Source organism: Lepisosteus platostomus, chromosome 3 (genome assembly GCF_059453375.1).
Source record: "Lepisosteus platostomus isolate fLepPlt1 chromosome 3, fLepPlt1.hap1, whole genome shotgun sequence".
NCBI classification, from domain to species: Eukaryota; Metazoa; Chordata; class Actinopteri; order Semionotiformes; family Lepisosteidae; genus Lepisosteus; species Lepisosteus platostomus.
The window spans coordinates 49,140,077-49,162,383 of NC_142613.1; the positions used below are offsets into that span (position 1 = coordinate 49,140,077).

At 35.7% G+C, this 22,307-nt stretch overlaps 1 protein-coding gene across 2 annotated transcripts in view; it reads right to left on the bottom strand.

Moving 5' to 3' along the window:
- The window catches only part of me1 (malic enzyme 1, NADP(+)-dependent, cytosolic), a 154,986-nt gene that overhangs the window by 21,575 nt on the left and 111,104 nt on the right, over positions 1 to 22,307 (bottom strand). Inside the window, exon 6 of one of the 2 annotated variants that reach the window (XM_088625891.1) lies at positions 17,439 to 17,542. The exons of the other annotated variant lie outside the window; for it this stretch is intronic. Coding sequence (XP_088482017.1) covers positions 17,439 to 17,542 — 104 coding nt within the window. The remainder of the gene's footprint in view (positions 1 to 17,438; positions 17,543 to 22,307) is intronic. 2 annotated transcript variants of the gene reach the window in all.

Consider the following 22,307-nt stretch of genomic DNA (forward strand, 5'->3'; position numbering starts at 1 on the left):
AACTGCTAGAAAATGTATTGGTACACAACTACAGCTTTCAGACATCTACGTTAAGCAATTAGTGCAAAATAGTGCAACTCCATCCATATGGTTATTGGCCTTAACTGCCTAGATTCAAAAACAATAGAACCAAGTTACTTTTATTCCCACTGATATTAACCTGCTTAATTTGGATAATTGATTGTATATTTTACTTTATATACTGTATTTTGCATTGTCACAATAGTGGCCACCATGGGCACAAGCAGGCATGTCCAGAGCGAAGGTCACACCACTCCCAGCTTGCCGGTTGTAAAGGTTATTTACAACCTTGCACTTACAGTGCCTTGCGAAAGTATTCGGCCCCCTTGAACTTTTCAACCTTTTGCCACATTTCAGGCTTCAAACATAAAGATATAAATTTTTTATTTTATGTGAAGAATCACCAACAAGTGGGACACAATTGTGAAGTGGAACGAAATCTATTGGATTTTTGAAACTTTTTTAACTAATAAAAAAATGAAAAGTGGGGCGTGCAAAATTATTCGGCCCCCTTGCGTTAATACTTTGTAGAGCCACCTTTTGCTGCGATTACAGCTGCAAGTCGCTTGGGGTATGTCTCTATCAGTTTTGCACATCGAGAGACTGAAATTCTTGCCCATTCTTCCTTGCAAAACAGCTCGAGCTCAGTGAGGTTGGATGGAGAGCGTTTGTGAACAGCAGTTTTCAGCTCTTTCCACAGATTCTCGATTGGATTCAGGTCTGGACTTTGACTTGGCCATTCAAACACCTGGATACGTTTATTTGTGAACCATTCCTTTGTAGATTTTGCTGTATGTTTAGGATCATTGTCTTGTTGGAAGATAAATCTCCATCCCAGTTTCAGGTCTTTTGCAGACTCCAACAGGTTTTCATCCAGAATGGTCCTGTATTTGGCTGCATCCATCTTCCCCTCAATTTTAACCATCTTCCCTGTCCCTGCTGAAGAAAAGCAGGCCCAAACCATGATGCTGCCACCACCATGTTTGACAGTGGGGATGGTGTGTTGAGGGTGATGAGCTGTGTTGCTTTTACGCCAAACATATCGTTTTGCATTGTGGGCAAAAAGTTCGATTTTGGTTTCATCTGACCAGAGCACCTTCTTCCACATGTTTGGGGTGTCTCCCAGGTGGCTTGTGGCAAACTTTAGACGAGACTTTTTATGGATATCTTTGAGAAATGGCTTTCTTCTTGCCACTCTTCCATAAAGGCCAGATTTGTGCAGTGTAAGACTGATTGTTGTCCTATGGACAGACTCTCCCACCTCAGCTGTAGTTCTCTGCAGTTCATCCAGAGTGATCATGGGCCTCTTGGCTGCATCTCTGATCAGTCTTCTCCTTGTCTGAGCTGAAAGTTTAGAGGGACGGCCAGGTCTTGGTAGATTTGCAGTGGTCTGATACTCCTTCCATTTCAAGATGATCGCTTGCACAGTGCTCCTTGGGATGTTTGAAGCTTGGGAAATCTTTTTGTATCCAAATCCGGCTTTAAACTTCTCCACAACAGTATTACGGACCTGCCTGGTGTGTTCCTTGGTCTTCATGATGCTCTCTGCGCTTTCAACAGAACCTTGAGACTATCACAGAGCAGGTGCATTTATACAGAGACTTGATTACACACAGGTGGATTCTATTTATCACCATCAGTCATTTAGGACAGCATTGGATCATTCAGAGATCCTCGCTGAACTTCTGGAGTGAGTTTGCTGCACTGAAAGTAAAGGGGCCGAATAATTTTGCACGCCCCACTTTTCATTTTTTTATTAGTTAAAAAAGTTTCAAAAATCCAATAGATTTCGTTCCACTTCACAATTGTGTCCCACTTGTTGGTGATTCTTCACATAAAATAAAAAATTTATATCTTTATGTTTGAAGCCTGAAATGTGGCAAAAGGTTGAAAAGTTCAAGGGGGCCGAATACTTTCGCAAGGCACTGTATGTACACACTCTCCTCAAAGAGTGGTGATGTACGTGTTCCCCTTAACGGAGCTCCAGGAAACATGGCACCACAGTCACAGACCTCAGGGCTCTTGGCTTGCGGACATGTCACACTGTGTTGAGAGCACCTGCTCTCTGTAGAACACACCACATCTCCACAATATGTGGTATATTGTATATATTTTTCTCTCCTCATACATGTACTGTATGTCTCATATTGTTAAACAGTGTATTGTGTTGTCTTTCACTTGCCTGCATAAAAATTTTCCCATCTTTGACAATAAAAGCAACTATGCACATCATAAATCTGTACCTCCAAACAGTATACTGTTCTCCTCTGCTCAAGACAATGGACCAGAGGTCACTGTTCATCACCCAGAAACAATCCACCAATGAGGGACCTGCAGAGTGGATAACAGGAATACACCTGATAACATCCTTACCGATCACCAATTGTTATATTATACCTTAAAAGCTAGCACCTAACTTACTTTTTTTGGTTAACTCAGCTCTTATCTTCTCTCGCCAACTGAACTGGCAATCTGATTTTACCAACCACAAAACTGCAAGCAGACCAATTTAAACTTTTTCCCCAAGACACTAGGCCAGTAAAAAGCATAATTCTGCTCTTTCTGCAACAGGAGAAATCTTGTGTTTGAGAACCTACTTGAAGTGGGACAAGTACTGCACATATCAGGGTTTTCAATATTACTACTGAACAACACTATGGAATATTAACTTCTTAGTGAACACCTGAGTGAAATACAGATTTAGTACATCAACCATTTTCCTTTTATTGTCTATACATTTCCCATTTTTGTCACAGGTTCTGTTTATCACAAAAGAGTAAATCTAAAAGCTAACATACTCTTCTGGGATTGGGTACAGATAAAGTAAAGTACAGAATTTAAAAGTGGTCATGTCAAAAGGGGGGAAAACGCAAAATAGCCTCAGAACAAAACAAAGGTTATCAAGCCTATAGCACAGATAAAAGACAAGCAAGTAACGTACAGTAAGACCACCAATGTGAATACCATTGTTTGTGCTTGCACAGTTAAAGTGCTACTACAGTATATGCCACAGTCATGCTATAATAAGCTGAGTACTCAATTTTTAAATGTGCCAAGAATCCAAGGAATATCTGAATTAATAAATGAGAACTGTGATGCTTTTCAGACTACCTTTTAACTAAACACCTTGTAAAGAAGATTCTTTCAATTATTAATTTATGAAATGACGGTGAATTCAATAGTAACTAAATAATTTATACCTTACAGTCAGCAAGGTTAAATTAATTGGATAAACCTTGTAAAATGTTCCATTTTATTACTCACATCAAATAAGAACTATTTATTCCTTTACTGTATGCAAGCAAAGCAGACATAGCTGCAAATATCTACAATTTCACTATAATTTAAGTCGTATCTTGTTCCCACCATTTCAGCATTTCCTATAATTTGTTTTTAAATTATATAGAATTACATACACACATATCATACAGCCTTTCCTCTCTCAAGAGCACATCAAAACCTAAATTAACTTCTGTCAGTGCCAAATACTCAAGACAAAAACACATTGGTTAAATGTAATTGAACAAGTCCTAAAAACAAACACTGCTGCACATGTACATTTTAAGTTGCATAATTATGCAACAGATTCAGCTTTTATGTAATTCACTTTGGTTATTTGTTATTTGTTCAGAACAGCAATGCATTTTAAACATGCTCTCCTCTGATCAGTTCATGGTTATAATTAGATTGATATTTAGCTTAAACAGCACCTGGTTTCACATGGAAGGATCATCTTTCAGTTTGTCCAGAACAGGTATAGAGGTACAAGTCGTACTTCAGTATTTTTATTTTGTACAGTACATTGAAGATCTCTTGGTGCATAGATCTCTTCATTTGGGGTAGTAACTGTAAAGTCTTTTTTGTTTTGTTAAATTCTCTTCCCATTTGTGACTGTATTGCTCTGCCAGACTATTTTGCTCAGTCAGCCACCTTTACCGAGTCAAATGCCAATACAGAGATGTTAAGACAACTACTCTTCTTGACCAATGATCAAAACTCATTGCACCTGCAGTAACTAGTCAAGTTCACAAGTGATACAAACATGGGAGGATTCACTAAAACGATAGAAGCTGGAAAAGAAAGACAATTCAAGACTGGGCAAACACCTGGAATATATTTAATGTAGATAAGTGTATATACTGTACTATATATTATACATAGATTATATTACTCACAGGTAGCAAAACTAAGATTAAATGGTTAACACTGATGCACAAATCTTTTCTAGATACTGTACAGCTCATTTAGTCTCAAAGTTAATGCATCATTTTTGTATTCTATCCATTGCAAGGAATCGATAAAAAAATAAAAATGTTAGGATATTAAGTTAAAAGTACAACTAAAATTAAGAGTTGTTTTCAAATGAAAACCTTGCAAGACATTTAGAAAGCTGTGCACAATTCTTTGTTCACCTTGTTACAAAAGTATATTGCTTGACCATTGAGCAGATGCATTATCAGGGTTAAATTAATGATTTACTTTGCTAGGCTTAAAGACAACAAGGGAACCCAAATTAAACACTTAAAATCTTCAGGATCAACAGTGAAGCATGAACCTGAGGAGTCAAGTGGAAAAATAGGTTTTGGAACTCAGATCAGGAGAATTTATGACAAAGGGTTGTGTGATCTTTGAACAAGTTATACCCTGGCTACTTTCAGAAGCAGATACGTTCTTGATTCAAAATATTTGGCCCACTTTAAAAATCTTTTTTACTGAGGAAAGTACAGAACACTTTACAAAGAAATCTGGATCAAGTACTCAAAAAGCTCAAGGTAATTGATCAAATCAACTCACTGCACTTCTTCAGAATTTACACTGAAATATGAAACAGAAAATATATTTTTTTACTGCAATTTGGGAGTCAACAAATGAAAATCGTATTTTCAGACTTCTGTAAGTGCCAAATAATGACTCAGGACAAAAACAATGCTGATTGAGTTTTCTGAATCACCCCACAAATGGTATTAATTTGTTCTTCTAGTGAATTTTTCATTAGCTTGAAGAGGATGTTTTTTTGCATGCAGAAAAGCAGGCACTTTTACCCATACAATGAAAAAGTATATTTCCAGAAGCTGATAAACTAGCTTATAATGGATATTATTACATCATGCTACATGTTGTAAGAAGAATTTGTCATGTCAACTCAGCTGAAGCCTTTCAGAAACAATGACACCCAGTCACAGTTACTAAAGGCTGTATATGCTGTATGCTAAGCCAATTATGCAGTATGGACTAATGCTGTATGTTAGTGTCAATTGCTTAGTGAAGCCGATTAGTAAATGTGGTTTCCGTGAGACAACTATTTCTGTGAAACCTTTATAAAAAAGTACTTCTGGTGGTCTAGTCAAAGTCTGGCCCACTGTATATTGCTTGCTTATACAATACTTTTCCCAGGCTTACTAATGATTGACTACCTGTATGCTGCTTGAGTTTTAAGTAGCTGCCTACAGTCAGCTTACAGCAATACTTCTGAAAGTAAACACTTATGCTATTAAATATTACTGTATTTTGCTATGCTGTTGAAACATTCAGAATGAAACCTGAAGTGTCAATTTACTTTAACTCCCCCCCCATACTTTACTGTGTACAAAACCAACATGATAGAGGATGAATTAAATTCATAGGTCATATAAAATAATTTTCAAATAACAGAAAATGATTAAATACAATGTATATACAGTATGCCATCCTTAATAAGGAAAGAGTACATTTAAAATAAAAAAAATATGGATTTTGTACGATTAAATTTAAAGTGTAACAGAAAGAACCAACAATATAAACTGTTACAATCACATGGAATTTTTACAGTTTCTTTTTATGTATAAGACAAAGGCAGCTTTTGCAGAACGGCTGTAGTGTACACCTCTCAAAATACTTCTGAGAGCCAGATTTGGAAAATGTGACAACTTATTCTTAAATTTACTTATATGGATCTATTACAGAAATATAAAGTAGAATACCATACTATCAGTACTACATTTCACCCCAACTGTTAAACTCAGTGTATCCATACTGTGATTGGTTATAAATAATGTATGGTAAGATTAACCACTGTGGGGAATTAGCATTTATAAAACTGACTTAAAATGAGTACAAATTGCAAAATATCAAAATTACCATTACAATTATTACTTCTACAAAAGCAAACATCCAGATAGTATATACTGTATACAAGCTGTGTCAGCATGCATAGGAACAAGTTAAAGGTTTATTCCATGCTGAAAAGAGAAGAAAGGAAAATGTTTCAGCGGTGGAGCCTTCTTCGAGTGTCAACACTATACTGTATATGTATAGTAAATTGAGGGGTCCCCTCTTACAAGTGAATTAAATACATTTCAGTCCCCTGTTTACAAAATTGAAGTGATTGTCAACACCTCCTTAAAGCTCTGTTTTAGAGCAAATCTATTGTCTAAGCCCATTGACATACTGTACTTGGAAAAGAAAATAACAGGAATAAAAATAATTTGTATTACAGTCTTGTCATGCAAAGGTTGTTTTAAGTAATCACTTTAACAGCGGCGTAACATCCACCATTTGACAAGTTGTAAAGCAATGTGGAGCCCACATGTGGATTAGTTGCTATCTGGAGGAGCATCGCGCACCTCACCAACATCCCTGTAAGCTTGATAACTCACAGGTTTTCCAGAAAGCTGAGAGAACTGGGTCTTCAAATCTGCCATGTGCCAGCAGTTCTCTGCCAATCATTTACTACCACTTAGACTGACAGTCAAAGCTTGATGGTGACAACGGTCCAAACTTGAACCAGTAACGTCAGAAAAATAGAGCTTTTTATTTTTATTTAAAATGATATATTCTCGCATTATACTGTAGAATGATACAGTAAGTACATTCAGAAAGTAGGTACTTTTATTGGTTGAGCTGCTAGAGTTCCCTTTTAACATTTCCTTTTGCCTTCTATTATCAGATGCATACTTTAGAATTATTTATATTATAAATGGATCAAGGACTTTCAGTCTTCTGTACAGACAAAAAGAATTTCACAGAAGGCTACAAGTCTGCTGAAACCCTAAAATGTGCATTTTGAATTCAGAAAATGCATTACAGCAACCTCAGAACAAACCATGGACTTCACAAATGTTAAATCGCTCAGACAGTTCCACATATCTGATCTCAATACAAAAGGATCTTAAGTCTTTCCTCTTGATTATAATACCATTTCCAATAGATTATACAGGCACATCACACATGGCTCACATCTGAAGTTTAATGAAATTTGACCTGTCCTGTAAAATATATCAGAAGTCTTTTTTTAAACAAAAATCTGAAAATGCATGAGAGGACCCTTTTCACCATGCATACCAAAGTGCTAGCAACCTTCATACCCAAGGTCACAGAAGAATGCTTTTTGCCCCAACACAGCTGTGATGTCTGGAGGACTTTGCACTTGACTGCTGTTACAGCCTGAGTCAGTGACAGAGGGAAAATACAACCCTCCTTAAAACATACAGTAATGTCTGTAAATATTTGAAACATTTTCACAGAGGAATTCATTGGTATTGGAAAAATATGTACTGAAAAGTAATTATATGATTTCTGTAAACCACAGAATTATAATATGATATACTGTTCCTCTGTAATATTGACATTGATTTCATTTTTATGCCTTGTAGTTTCGTCTTTAATTGACACTGAAGATCATATTGATGACATTCAAATTTATTCTGTGCCAATACCCTTTAAATACAGTTATCGTAAGGTATTCTATAGGATCCGTACATGTACAAAAATACATGTTCTCATACACATCTTCAACAAATTCAGCATTTCTTACTAAGATACTGTATACCGTACTAGTCAAAAGCTTGAGTACACCTGCTTGAAACCAGGTTTTTCAGGATTATCTGTGCTTTAAACTGTATAAACGTGTCTATAAACACTTAATATTTAATTACAAACATGTGTACTTATAATCTTAAGTGAACTGCATTGAAAATGTTAAATATTCATTTTCAATAAAATGAACACCCAAAGCAAGAGGATTTCAGTCTAAAGCCCAGGTTAGTTAAAAGTCAGAAATGTGTATTACATGGTGTCAGAACACGAGAAGATGTTTTTTGTTAGATGTTCTCACAGTTAACTAGCATGTTACCTCATTAACCTTTTGTCACCAATTACTGGTAAACAGGTGAGGGTCCACAATTTCTATAAATATAGGGAGCATGGGCAAACGTTTGTAATTCCTGAATGAAAATAGCAAAATATGCTCAGTTAAGCAACAAAGAAAGGACAGTCTATAATTACTTTAAGAAATGAAGGTCAATCTTTAAGACAAACTGCAAGAACTTTGCAAGTGTCAGTAACTGCAGTGGCCAAGACTATCAAACGATATGAAGAAACTGGCACTCATGAGGACCGAAAAAGTTCAGGCAGACCAAAGGTGACCTCAGAATCAGAAAATGTGTTGAGTTACAACACGTTTGTGAAACCGGCGACTAACTGCCCCTGAAATACAAGCTGAGCTCAATGCAACTAGAAGTACAGATGTTTCAACATCAACTATTTAGATGAGGTTGTGTGTAGCTAGCCTACCAGGAAGAACTGCTGCAAGGAAACCATTTTTAAGAGTGTAGAATAAGAGGAAGAGACTTGCCTGGGCCAAAAAACATAGAAATTGGACCTTTGAGGCAGTTTAAATCACAGAACCATAAAAAATCTGGTTTCAAGCAAGTGTACTCAAACTTTTGACTGGTACTGTACATGTACATTAAATATACTAATTTAGGTTTTGAGTTTTGCAGACAAATATAATAATGTAATAGTACATGAATGCATGGTGTAAATACTACTGTAAACTGCACTTTAAAATATATTTTAGATTTAGAAAAATGCCAATGAACAAAATATCCTTCTGGGAATAAAAACATTATCTGAATGTATTCATGTAGCATAATGCTAAGATTAAGCCACTGTTCTATGTGCACGATTAAGATTCTGAAATAGGTTCTATATCTTTATCCTGCACTGTTAGATTTATGTTGCATTTGCAATATAATTAATTACCACAGTAAGCATAATTAATGACCATTTAAGTGTTTGCCTAGGGAGCTTTGTTGACTGCAGATTAGTCTGTTTCAGTAAAACCTTACTGAAATACTGCTCAATTATCAGAGACCGTTTCTGCAGGTTTTATCAAGGCTGTTTCTGCAGCTCCACCTAAAAATTCAATATGCATACATTTTCAATTATTCCGACACCTCTCAATAATGGTTGTTTTTGGTCATTTGTTCTGCTTACATCAAGCACATGTTAATAAGAATTCCACAGTCCAAAATAAACTGCAACTCAGATTAGGAATTCCACACCCAGAGATGCACAACAGAAACAGAATCTGACCAAGGCTGTCACCTTAAAAACTTTCCTTATCATATTCACGCTCGTGACTCTGCCTCTAAAACGTCTAAACATTTAAACCCTTGAGTAATTAACTGCTTAAGTTTGTTTGATACCATAGAATACAGATCTAATGTGTCACCAAATTCCTGTCCTGGAGAGCAATCTATGATTCCATCAGTTTGATCCAAAATTGTCTACATTGCAATCAAATGATCTACCCTCTTTCACTTCACTCTAATCACTGGCCTAAGTCTATCACTGCTGATCAGTTTCACCCAGCCCCATCTGGCAGACACTGCAGTTCTATTAAAACAACTACCAGCTGTTTCAGAAAGTTTTGATCCCCACAACCATACAAACCTTGTCATGCTAAAGCTTGTTAAATCTGTTTATAATAGGTAGTATGTACATAAAATACATCTGTCCAGCTAAATGTTTGTGTATATTGCATTAAATGGTTGTTTGAAATACCAGAATGCTTGCAGGCAGATTGGGGTCATTGTCATGTTTAAAAAACTTTTCCCCACATATTGCCTTCCTGAGGAAATCGTCAAGAGATCAGCAAGATACTTTTATTTTTACTAAATGAAAGTTTGTGCACCAGCAAAAAACCTCACAAAACTGCCACCATGCTTTTTTATATACACTATACATGCTTTTCATTTCAGTTTCATGTGGTGCCGAGATGTTATGCATTATTTCAGCTGTTCTTTTTCTCCCATTTCTTTCAGTCTACGGGAACTAAACATCTGACCATTTTTTCCCCAAGACCATCCTTTTTCAGTTTGCTTGATATGAAGAGATTTGATGTGAAGCTGAAACCGCAGTAGCATCAGTAGTTAATAATTACTTTGAAATAGACAAAGAAAATACTCTTTCCTGCTCCCTTGTTTGCTTATATTGTTACTATTCTATTATTTAATCTTTTGCTTGTATTCTCCACTCCATTGTCCAACCTACAGTATGTTATAGGTCTTGTGATTCCTTTCATGGAACTATGAAGGGTAAATACACAACAAGTGTCCCCTTTAATATTACTGCAATGCATAAAATAAAGTGAGGTGTGCATATAGTATATATAGATAAGTCACAATAAGTAATGTTTTAGGAATTGTATTAGGAAACTTTCACCCCCTTCTTCCACTACAAATTAACTCAATTTTTAAAAAGCATTTCTAGTGGATTTTTCTGAATATCTCAGAACCCCAAAATATTGTATTAAAAATGAGTGTAAAATTGATTTGACTGCATGTTAAAATTATATAACAAAAGAATCATATTTGGTAATGACTGGCAAATGTACAGTACACACACAAACGCACTGGTAAGTAGAAAGATTTTTTCCCAAAGGTTCTAATACAGGCTGTTAGCATTAAGTTACAAGGTGACTTATCTACAATTATAATGGTATTAACCTTTTAAGTAAAGATTTCAATCAATGTATAGTATAAAACATGATTTTATTGTTCATGATGTCCTTATTGCAAATTTATCAATTACGTACAAGTCAGATCTCAGTTTTGACACTGTCAATCATACCATATTGATGAATAGATTAGAAAGGGTTGTTACTGTATTTAAATCTTTTTTAAAAAAAAGATTTAATTAGGTCATTATTTCTCATCAACAAACAGTCACATCTGGTGTTCCACAAGTTTCCATGCTTGGTCCAGTTTTTTAGGATGTTTACAGTACATGGCCATTTCAGCAGATCATATGTTTGCATGAAATTGGACATTGAGCAAGCACTAACTTCAGTGTGTAGATGTTAAAAATTGGATGCAAAAAAAACATTACATGTTACATCTGAAAAGATATGTTGATTGAACATAGCTATGAAAATTTCTAGACCTAGTAGTTTGACTATTGCTCTGGGAGACCAGGTACAAGCCAACGAGGCTTAAAGTCAATTTGAGTTGAGGCTTGCATTTGAAGCTCATGTGTGCAGTGTTGTAAGTGACTTTCATCATTGTAAAAATATAGTCCAATTCACAAAATCCTTATGGGTACATTTGTCTGACTACTGAAATGCAATTTTAATTAATGTATCCAAACTGCAACATTCCAGCCTGTTTAGAACTCCACTTCACAGTTTTCAGTCAATTATAAAAGATTAGTTTATATGTCTGTTATGTATGAACATATAGTGTATATCCTCAGAATAAGATTTAGTACTATTCATATTCTAGTTTTTGTTTTTTTGTTTTTTAATTTGTGTATACATCTCATTTGTCTGAATATTTCACAGTGCCTATGAAAAATACTATGAACATTTATATTAAACTATTCCTAATAGTATTGTCTGGGATTGCACTCATGTCCTGGAGTGCTTAATACATTTTGTACATAATACACAAGTTTTCTTTAATTTGCTTTATATAGCATTTAACTACAGCTGGTAGCTTTCTACCAATCATGCCCTTTCAAGCACAAAAATGCTGACAATCCCAATAGTTTTGAAGCCACTCCACTATTACAAGGCCACATTTTATGCCAGCTGGGCAAAAATAATATACTTTTCATTTTATGAAATCTGTCTTTTGCCTGTAAATAAATCCAAGTGTGATGAAAGCCAGCATTTTATAAATAACTACTTTAAAAGACAACTGTTATAAGTCAGTCCACAATGGCTATAAAAATCCCACTTCATCATACTTGGCATCTCACAGTGACCAAAACCAAAGTGTGGAGTGAAAAGGAGTTCCTCCCTAAAGGCTGCTGAAAGCCATTTGTAGTATGAATTTAAAAAAATAATAGCGCATTAAGCATAGATGCAAGGGCTCCTTCTCCAATTTCTAGAATGGCCTGAAAGCGCACCCCCTAATAATTAAGGTTCACACTGCTAATATTACCTCATTTATGGCAATTTAAGTAAATGTATAGAGTATAAATCACCAACAGGTTACTGTATTTGTATATACTGAATTCAGAATGGTTAGAAAAATTAATACGGAAAAAAAAGGTCACCTTGTAAATCTGAACTTGTCCTAATAAAATAGCAACAATACCATTTTAATTTTTTGTAAAATGTGTTTCCTTCACAATTCTTATTGTTAACTGCTCTCCAATTACAATAGACGAAGTAATAGTGAAGCAGTAAAAATCAAATTCTGGAACTATCACAGATACAAAAAAGGCAATTGTATTGCACAGCTGCCAACTGCCACAATAAGAACCAAATATTACACAAACAGCACCTTGTGTTCACCTCCCTACAAGGTTTCCCCGAGTCAAACATGACTGTTTCAAATAGGACTTCTATTCAGAATCTTCACAATCTACTCCAAGCTGAAAAATAACTTTCTCAATTACATAAGTATCCAACCTATTTGCTATGGTAACCTTAAATCAGTTCAAGTAAAAGAGTTTGAAAGGTCACAAAATTAGTTTAACAGAGTGTGTATCACTTCAGAGTAAATGCATCAATATCTAAATTCCTTTCTCATAGACAATGAATTTCAAGCTTCAACGCACACACCGATACAACAAAATGAGCATCTAGATCAAGGAGTGTTTGAAATTGGGAATAAAGTGGTAGGGAGGCACAGATCAGCAGAACATGTCTTGTCTCTTTGAACACAATGTTCTATCATTAAGTGAAATATACATCTCGCACCCAGACACTAACCAGATTAGGCTGCCCTTCGAAACTCAGCAGAAGAGCAAGCTAGTAACTGCTTAGGGATGCCTCTGTGAGGCCAACAGTGACTTAAAAAGACTTGCAAAGTTCTGTGTCTGAGATTGGAGTCACAGTGCATGCTGTACATCAATAACATCCCAGCCCCTACACAAAGCTAGCCGGTAAGGCTGAATGACACAAAAAATGCCCTTGATGAAAAACACATCTCAAATCTCATAGAATTAAGTTTACTTCAATATACTGTGCAAGCCCAACATACACATCACCTAGTCAGAATCTTCCCAACTGTCAAGCATAAATGTCAGTATGTTATGAGAATTTTCATAGCAAGTTTCTCAGTATAAAGGGGAAAAAATAGATGATATCTTAGTCATCCAAGAAATTGTTAAGTCACATTTCAGTAGAACAATGATCTAAACCATAAGACCAAAGCCACACAAGAAGAGAGTGGCTGTCCCTGAGTGACCCGAGTCCTGACTTGAATTCAGCTGAATAGTTCTGGCAAGGCTTGAAAATTGCTGGTCATCCACTATTCCCAACAAACATTTTAGGAAGAATGGACAGAATTACACTGTCTTGCTGTGGAAAGCTGTTGGAGACCTAAAACCAATTACATGCCGCAAGAAGGTGCAGTTGAATACTTGAACAATGAAAATTTCACTTTGTGCATGGCCTTTGCAGATTTGCAGCTACCATTAAGCTTCCTTCACATAAAGTAAGCAGTTAGTCTGATCATTAAAGTATTGAATAAAAACAATTCATTGGAAAAAAAAAAGATAATTTGCAATATCAATCAAAATGTACTACTGGCTCACATTCGGCTGACATTGGGTAAAAAAAGTTGCCTTTTTTGTCCCCCAAACCCTTAATGTTTATTCTGTCTGCAACACCAGAAATTCTACCAGTGCTTTCAGTGCAGCTCTTTCATGATGCGTGATTATTTTATTCTTACAGTTGTCTGGCAATGCAACTGTATACCGTAATAGAATCAAATTCTGGAATGATCACAAATACCTAACTCAAGTTGTAAAGTTAAATCTGGTCAATATTCTAACAACTTCTATAATTTTGAAAGTTTAGGTTTAATTCATTTTCAATACACAAGGTTTGAAACAAAGTATGGACTTCAGCTCTTCCTCAGATGTGCTAATTTTGGAGTCTTTGTTAAAAAAAAGTGGTATGTGTAAAATATATGTATAATATTATGTATAAAAGTGAGGTTGCCATTTATTTTAAAGACCATTTACAGTAGTCTCAGTATTTTTGTTTTATCTAAACAAACATCCAAGTAAATTCATTTGGAAATCGAAATTTCCCAAAAATAAGCACCGACAGTCATAGGTTGCTGTAGATCACCCTCTCCTGCCATTCCGACTTCAATAATGAATGTTGTCATCCATCATATTCACAATATTTCACTATATTTAGAAAATGAATGTCTAATCCCTCCAATGGATTTTATTATTGCCAGTTCTGCCTGTGATAGATTGTAACTTAATAGCAGGGATTATTCACTTGAGTTCAATGTGGTTAGAATCCCCCCAGTCTGTGATGCAGACAGTTACTGAATTAAAAACACAAACTGAGCATTGTAAAAACAGTAACAAGTTTTCTGGTCAAGTTTAAAAAAAAAACTTCCTGCTCATTTAATATCCTCTCTGCAGACCTACCGTACTTGTTCAATCTTTTAAAATAGCTGAGGTCCTAGCAGACTGGAACTCCGCCCTCATTTAAGGGGAGTAATAAGTCGGACCCTAATGGTTATAGACATACTATATTCATTCCTTGCTCAAGATCATGGAAAAACTCTTTGGAGATCATGTAAAAAAAAGAAATAAAGCTTCTTTAGACAGCAACTATTTATATTATATCTGATACACAGTCTTTTATTGCTCTATGCCTGGATGAGTTACATCTTTGAAAGCTCTCATAATATCATAAAGGTTTCTCATCAAAAACACACTTGTGGCTTCCTTCATTGATGTTATCTAGGGCATTCATACTGTGGATTCACTATTTCTGAAAAATGTGTAGTACTGAATTACTTTAAAAGACATTTCTTTTGAAACTTTAAGATAAGGCTATGTCCTGGGCTCTACGAATTTCTCCATTTATATTATCCATTTGACATATCTTCACCCCTGTGCTATACAAAACCAGTATGAATACATTCTAAATTTATATCAGATTTGGTTTCATTTATTGCAACTAATCTTGTTTTAGACGGTTTCTGGAGGTTTGCACTAGTCCCAATGCCTATAGTTCCCATTTTGGACGACCGCAACAGTTTCTGGAACTGCTACTGAGAAACCCGAGATCTTCACATAATTCTGCTGCAAGACTCCACATAGATGCTCCCTACCACACTCATCATTGTAACCTTTATTCTTTGTTTCACATTTGTGAATTCTGAACAAATACCTCACTTTTTTTTACTTACAGATCTTTAATTGGGAAAAGACAGTTAAATTTACTGCAGGGTACCAAACTACATTAGGACTACAGTCCTACAGGTAAGGACAGAATTTGTTTGTTTTTTTTGTTGAGAAATGTATTGATTGTTCTTTAACCATTTAGTCTCCTGCGCAGCAACGATTTAAGTCTACTTGCCTGGTCAACACTGTTAAAGAGAATGTGTTCAATATGTCCTATCTGGCTAAATAAAGGATAACATAGATAACCATTAATAGTACTGTAATATTACAGGCCTCAAGCACACGCTGGACAAATGCACAGTGCTCGCTCCACCCACCCACACCCTGGTACGCCTTGCAGAATTGGTCCTCACACTGAAAGCATTCTCTTTCAATAATCTTTTTTACCAACAGGTGAGTGCAGTTGCCATGGGGACCAGAATGAGACCCAGCTATGCCAATATTTTTTGTCGGCTGGGTAGAAGAACGCTTCTTTGCTTCCTACACTGGCTATGTCCCTGACCTCTACAAGCGATATATTGATGACTGCGTCAGTGCCGCCACATGCTCCAACGATCAGCTTGCACCATTTCACCAACTTCCACCCCTCCCTCAAATATACGGTTAACATACCTTCCACTGCTCTTCCGTTTCTAGACATCAACTTCTCCATCAACTACCCCCGACTCTCCACTTCGGTTTATTACAAACCCACGGATTCACACAGCTATCTCTTGTATAGCTCATTTCGCCCCAAACACTAAAAACTCTCTCCCTTTTCCACAGTTCCTTCGGCTACGACAATTATGCAGCGACGACATCGACTTCGAGAACCAAGCCCTCAAAATGTACCCCTTTTTCATCAACAGAGGATACCCCAGCAGTGTTATTGACGGAGCCCTTGCCCGAGCCAAAAACACCCCTCAGACCATCAACCCAATCAGGAACTCCCGCCGTAACAACCGCATTCCTTTGGTGCTTCCCTACCACCCTAACACACTTCCTATCCCCAGGACTATTAACGACAACTTTTCCATCCTACAGGATGATCCCTCCATTGGAGCCCTCTTTTCTGATCGCCCCATCATCTCATATCGCCGACCACCTAATCTGTGCAACCTTCTTGTTCACAGCTCCCTTGACCGCCCTCAGCAACCATCCACACCAGGCACTTTCCCTTGCAACAGAGCTCGCTGTTTCACCTGCAAGTATACATCCAACACCACACTCATTCAAGGCCCCTCAGGACAATTCCGCATCACCCAGAGGGCATCTTGTACCTCCAGCAACTTTATTTACTGCATCTCTTGCAGTAAATGCCCAGCCATCTACATTGGAGAAACAGGAAGGAGACTCGGAGACCGCTTCAGAGAACACATCAGGGCTGTGAAGAATAAAGCTCTCTCCAAGCCCATTGTTTCTCATTTCACCTCTGACGGCCACGACCACTAATCTCTCCGACTGTGTTGTCAAAGAGTTTTCCAAACTCATACATCAGAAAGACCACCGAAACCAAACTAATCCTGCAGCTAGGATCACACATTCCCCCTTCTCTTAACGACCGACTACTCTTTTAAATTTTCTCCATTCATTGGAAGTTTCATTTCACACCTTTTCTAAGCATTTCTAGATATTTAAAACATTTGTCAAAACACTAGAACAATTAAATCAAATATAGCAATAACCTATAGGTAAGATGTTTTGATGTGATGTACTGTAGTATGATAAAAAATTACAAACAGCAATAGACAGTTTCTATTGAAAATTCATTTTTCTCACATACTGTAATCATGTTTGGGAATACAAAAGCTTCAGTTCACATATTTAATTATAAAAGCTGATTTCTACCCTGCATTGAATGTGACAGAGTAATTCAATTAAGTTCTTACATTATGACTTTCACAAACTCGATTGATTGTTTCATTTAATTAAAATGTACATTCTGAAAACATGCCTAACATGAAATGAATTGACTAATGCAGCTCTCAATGTCTTCTGTTCTTACATACCTCTCTGTCACAGCTTGCATAAACTCATCCAAAAGGTCATCATAAGCCTGGTCTCGTACTCTTTTGTGTCGTAATCCAATATACAATGGGTCTTTCAGCAGCTCCTGAAAAAATAATTTTGTAGAAAGAAAAACTTTATACAATCACATTAATAACCGTAAATTACATGGCTTTTTTTTAATTAAAAAAAGCTTTAACATGTAATGTATTTTCTTAAAGTTAGGCTTTCTACATTATTCACGACGGGCATTAGACTGAAAAGGAAGCTGCAATTTCTGATTTTTTAACGTATACAGAACATTTCTTTGGTACTAAAGAATGGCAATGCATAAAGGACTAACAGGCAATACGTAAAAAAAAAGTTTCCATGGAACTATATTCTTAATGTTCTTGCCTTTACAAAATGTATAATTTTCCTCTGCAATTTCCAGTTAAAAAAATTACATACAGTTCAGGTTGTAATTTGCCATTAAAATATCCTGAGTTGTCAACTGGGTATCTGAATGCTAAGCAGACAAATGCACCTGCTTGCCAGAAATCTGGAATGTCAAGTTTAAGTATTATGATTACCTTTTCACTTCAACTCTAAAGTTGAAATTCTTTGTGAAGGTAAAATGCCAGAGAAACAATGGCACAGGTGCAAAGCTGTTTAGGGAGACAAAAGGCACTAAGCCACATTCATATCTCCAACCGTGTTTACTCTTTCGGCACAAAATCAATTTAAAATTAATGGTTCAAGATTATGGTGTTAAAATAGCTTTGATATTTTATTTAATTTGTTCTGGTAATCCATGTTGAAATTACTCATTTCAGCACAAGGCTAGGTGATAATGGGAACTGGTCCCAACTGCCAAGTACAATGAAAAAGACAAAAAGCATGTGGCATATACGCAGTTTGAAATAAATGTGAGAAACCTTAAAACAAAATTGCAATGTTCACATTTTGGAAAAACATTTACTAATGCTGTCTGTTATGATGTCTAAAGAGCAGAAATCCCACAATAATCCCACAAAAGATTGGCTTTAAATGTAATTCAGTGACCAGAATTATACTGCAGTAGCACACAATGAAATCAATAAAACCTCACCACTATGGGACAAAATGGTTAAGCAGTCAGTTTCAGACAGCAGTTACATCAGCAGCATGTTTTCAGTTCAGTTAATCCACCAAAAAATAACAGATTATGGAGCTATCAAAAGTATGGTTATTATATTAAAGAGTTTTAAAAAAAATCAAAGTAAATCACGAGGTGAAAGCTAATTAATAGAAGTCAGTGTACTACCAAATTTCTGTCTAATAAAAGGACACAATGAGACTGCCCATTAATGAACACCCTCTCAAGGACAGTAATAAAAAAAAACAACTAAGAATTGACCGTAGATTAAAGGAGAATCGACTCTGAATGTACTATTTTAATAGGTCCCCTTTCTATCCACATTTGTAGAGAACACTACATATTTAGTTTTTTCCCCATCTTAGCAATGGAATGGAAGCTAATTTAGGCTAATTTGATGTAATTTACCTTGACATTTCTATTATCCTTTTTTTCCTTTTCAGTCCTATAACAAATTGCTGTCTACATAGCTCTTGTGCCTCAAAAAAACATTTTCTTACCAATGTTTACTTACGCATTTGGGTAAATTACTCTATTAGTCTTAACCGTAGAAAATTCAAGGTATAATACTTATATATGGGGTACATTTTGCCTTAAAGAACAGTTTGTATGTATAAATGCAGCCATCAAAAACACACATCAAAACTTGCATTAGCGGAAAGTAAAGTGCGATGTGTCTTGGTATGCCCAAAGATCCATACTGTTGGTGGCACTTACAAGATTAACTTCACTTAATCTGACGTACCACTTAATAAGGAATGTTAATTTGGAATCATGTAACTAAAATAACATTTCAGTACCTGAACATAAAAATAACCCAAGTATACCAACATTCAAAAATGTATTCATATATTTATAAAGCTGATGTATTGAAGGTATTCCACCTTCTTAATAAAGATTTTCTGTATCAAATTCTTTAACTTGATCACTTGCTGTGGTTATTTTGGGAAAGTTCTGATGTGCTTGTTTTAACTACATTTCCCATAAACACGTACAAGGTTTAAATTAAAAATAATTGAAATTTTATGAAATTTATATTTAATGGTATTTTGTGTAATGAGCACCTTTGTTTTTTTTAGGCTAGAATTTTAACTATACAATAGTGCTGTGAATTGATTTTCTGTTGAATTAATCAGTTTCATTTGGCCCTTTGGGGGCTTTAATGAAGTTAGCTGTGCAGTACAGAGATTTATTAGGAAAGTCTACAATACATTTTTAAATGGTGCACAGCTAGAGGGAACAGAACCTACATTTACAGTGGATGAAGTTATATATGAGAATATTTCTAGCTATTACCCTGTTTGATGGTAATGTATGGCTCGGACTGCATGCAAAAACAGTTTTAGTGCAAACACCACTTTCCTCATTGCACGACAAATGGTCTCCACTGAAGCACTCCAACGCGCCAACACAGTAAACAACTGCACCAGTCACAGGGAATCTCAGCCCTTTGAACAGTTTCTAATGCTGAGCTATGACGAGCAGTATTAGCAATGTATGGGCTTAAGAGATCATGAATGTAAATATAGACCCCATTTGCCAAGCAGAATCTTTGAAAATGTATCAGTGAATTGTAAAGGATTTTGGCAATCCCTAAACTTTCATTTAGAGCTGCAAAGCTCAAATGTCAGCACAATCTCTGAAGAAAAGGGATTTTCTTTTTGTGGAGGATTGATTGGTTTATAGTTACAGTATGAGCTCAACTCACCAAGTCAAGCTAAGTTTGACCTGCCCCAGATAAGGTTAAGAAAAGAGGATATGCTGTTATAGTAACTCAACCAGATACAATTGCTCTGTGAAACCAAAAATCCAGACTTTTGTCAACATGTTTACTAAAGTTATCCAGATAACTAAGTAATCTTTGTGAAACATCCCCCTGCAAGGGTAAAGGGGGAATTGCCGTAATATAGAAAATGTGTTGATTCCTCTCCTCAAAGGAGTTTTGTTTTTAAGCAAACAGTACAGAAATGTACAAAAATAGACTATTTTAAGAAAATTTAGAAGTCTGTATAGTTAATGTCCGCACTCTACCATTTCAGGTTTTTCCCCAGTCATGTAAAAATTAACACTGTACAGTACTATATTTGTAGTTGTAAGGTATATAACAAAACACTAACTGAAATGCAGTATACTTTAATTCCTTACAGTACACAGACTTGTGTGTAATTCTGTATAACTAGCAATTTTAAAATGTTATTTTTTATTAAAAATTTATACATAGTGGCTTTAAAAGCACACCATATTTAAAAGCAAATATAGATTAAAAAACGTTTTGAGTTGTAATTTCAATTGCTTTGATGGTCATTTACTATAAGTTGCATTTTAGCAGATACAAACATGCACTATATAAACGTTTTTTTCTTTAATCAAAGAAAGGTTGAATCCAAGACCAAGTCACATTTATCCACTTATTCTAGTTGGTGGTTTTCTGCTTTATATGGTTATATGCAGGTACATGGCATAAATACCTAAACTGAACAGTAATTCTAATTACTAACAGTAATTTAGCACTATGAACCCATGTAAACTGCGATTCCACTGTATTCTAGCCTATGCATAACTGTGCATAAACTAAAAGCTGAAGTCTAATCTAGGTTAATCGACATTCCCAAATGTCTCCCCCCACAACTCGTGTTCTACAACATACAGATCCAGCCATTGAAAATGAGCGAGATACACTGCGTTAAACCCCGGTGGACCTTGTGCAACATATCGCATGTTTTTTTTTTTTAAGTAGGATAATAGTACCTTGTAAAACTGCCAGGTGGAGACAGTTTAACATCTTATGTACAGCATTTGAGTCGTCGCCAGAAAATGCTCAGTTTTGAATCCCGGTCACTGCTGAGGGACAATCTTTTTCCAATTAAGAAAATAAGTTGTATACTGTTTAGACTTTTAAAATAAATTTTAAACTGTGTATTAAAGCATTTTAAACACCAAAAAGTCTCTATATTTTATAAAAGCAAGATTGCTCAGTTGGACAAAAGTACACAACCTTTCACCTTCATCATAAGTTAATTGATGCATATTTTATGCATCAAAGTCTAACTTGGTGACTTACAGTGGGTTCTGGTTTTAACATTAAGCCTATATTGTGTACTTCTTAAAAAGTTTTATCCTTTTCCAAGAATGAGTTTTAAGAACACTTGCCGTTATTGTAAAGATAAATGTAGTGATTTAACATCACCTGATAGTTATATGAATATGGAATTGTGTAACTAAGCAGCTAAAATATCACAGGTGGACATTTCAGAAACATTTTGACATTGTTTTTTGTCCTTGTAGTGGTAATAGACAAAGCACTGCAGCCAATGGTTTAAAGCGTGAGTATTACTTTCAGTTGGTTTCTTATATAGTGAATACATAAAAATAGTCTACTAGTATAGCTTGTTTAATTTATCTGGATAAATTAAGTGATGGTTTTGCGATTAAGGATTTCTTAGTGAAATTCTTTAAGTTAAATAAAGGAGGGAAGAAGGGTTATTTTTACAATTGGCACTTAGATTCTGACCGATTTAATTACCCTCATTTAGCTGAAACAGAAAGAAATCATGCAGTAGTTATGTAACAGACACTCCAAGTCAAACCTGTGTCGTACACTGATAGAGACGTGGGTAATGTCATACCCCTTAAACATTGTGCTTATCGCGCAAATCCTCCTAAACTAGGAGCATTGCAGGAGGTGATAAGCTGTACATTTACTGGAGCGCAGCTGAGTTCAAAGGAAGTCTGTTAAGCCTCACTGTGTATTGGT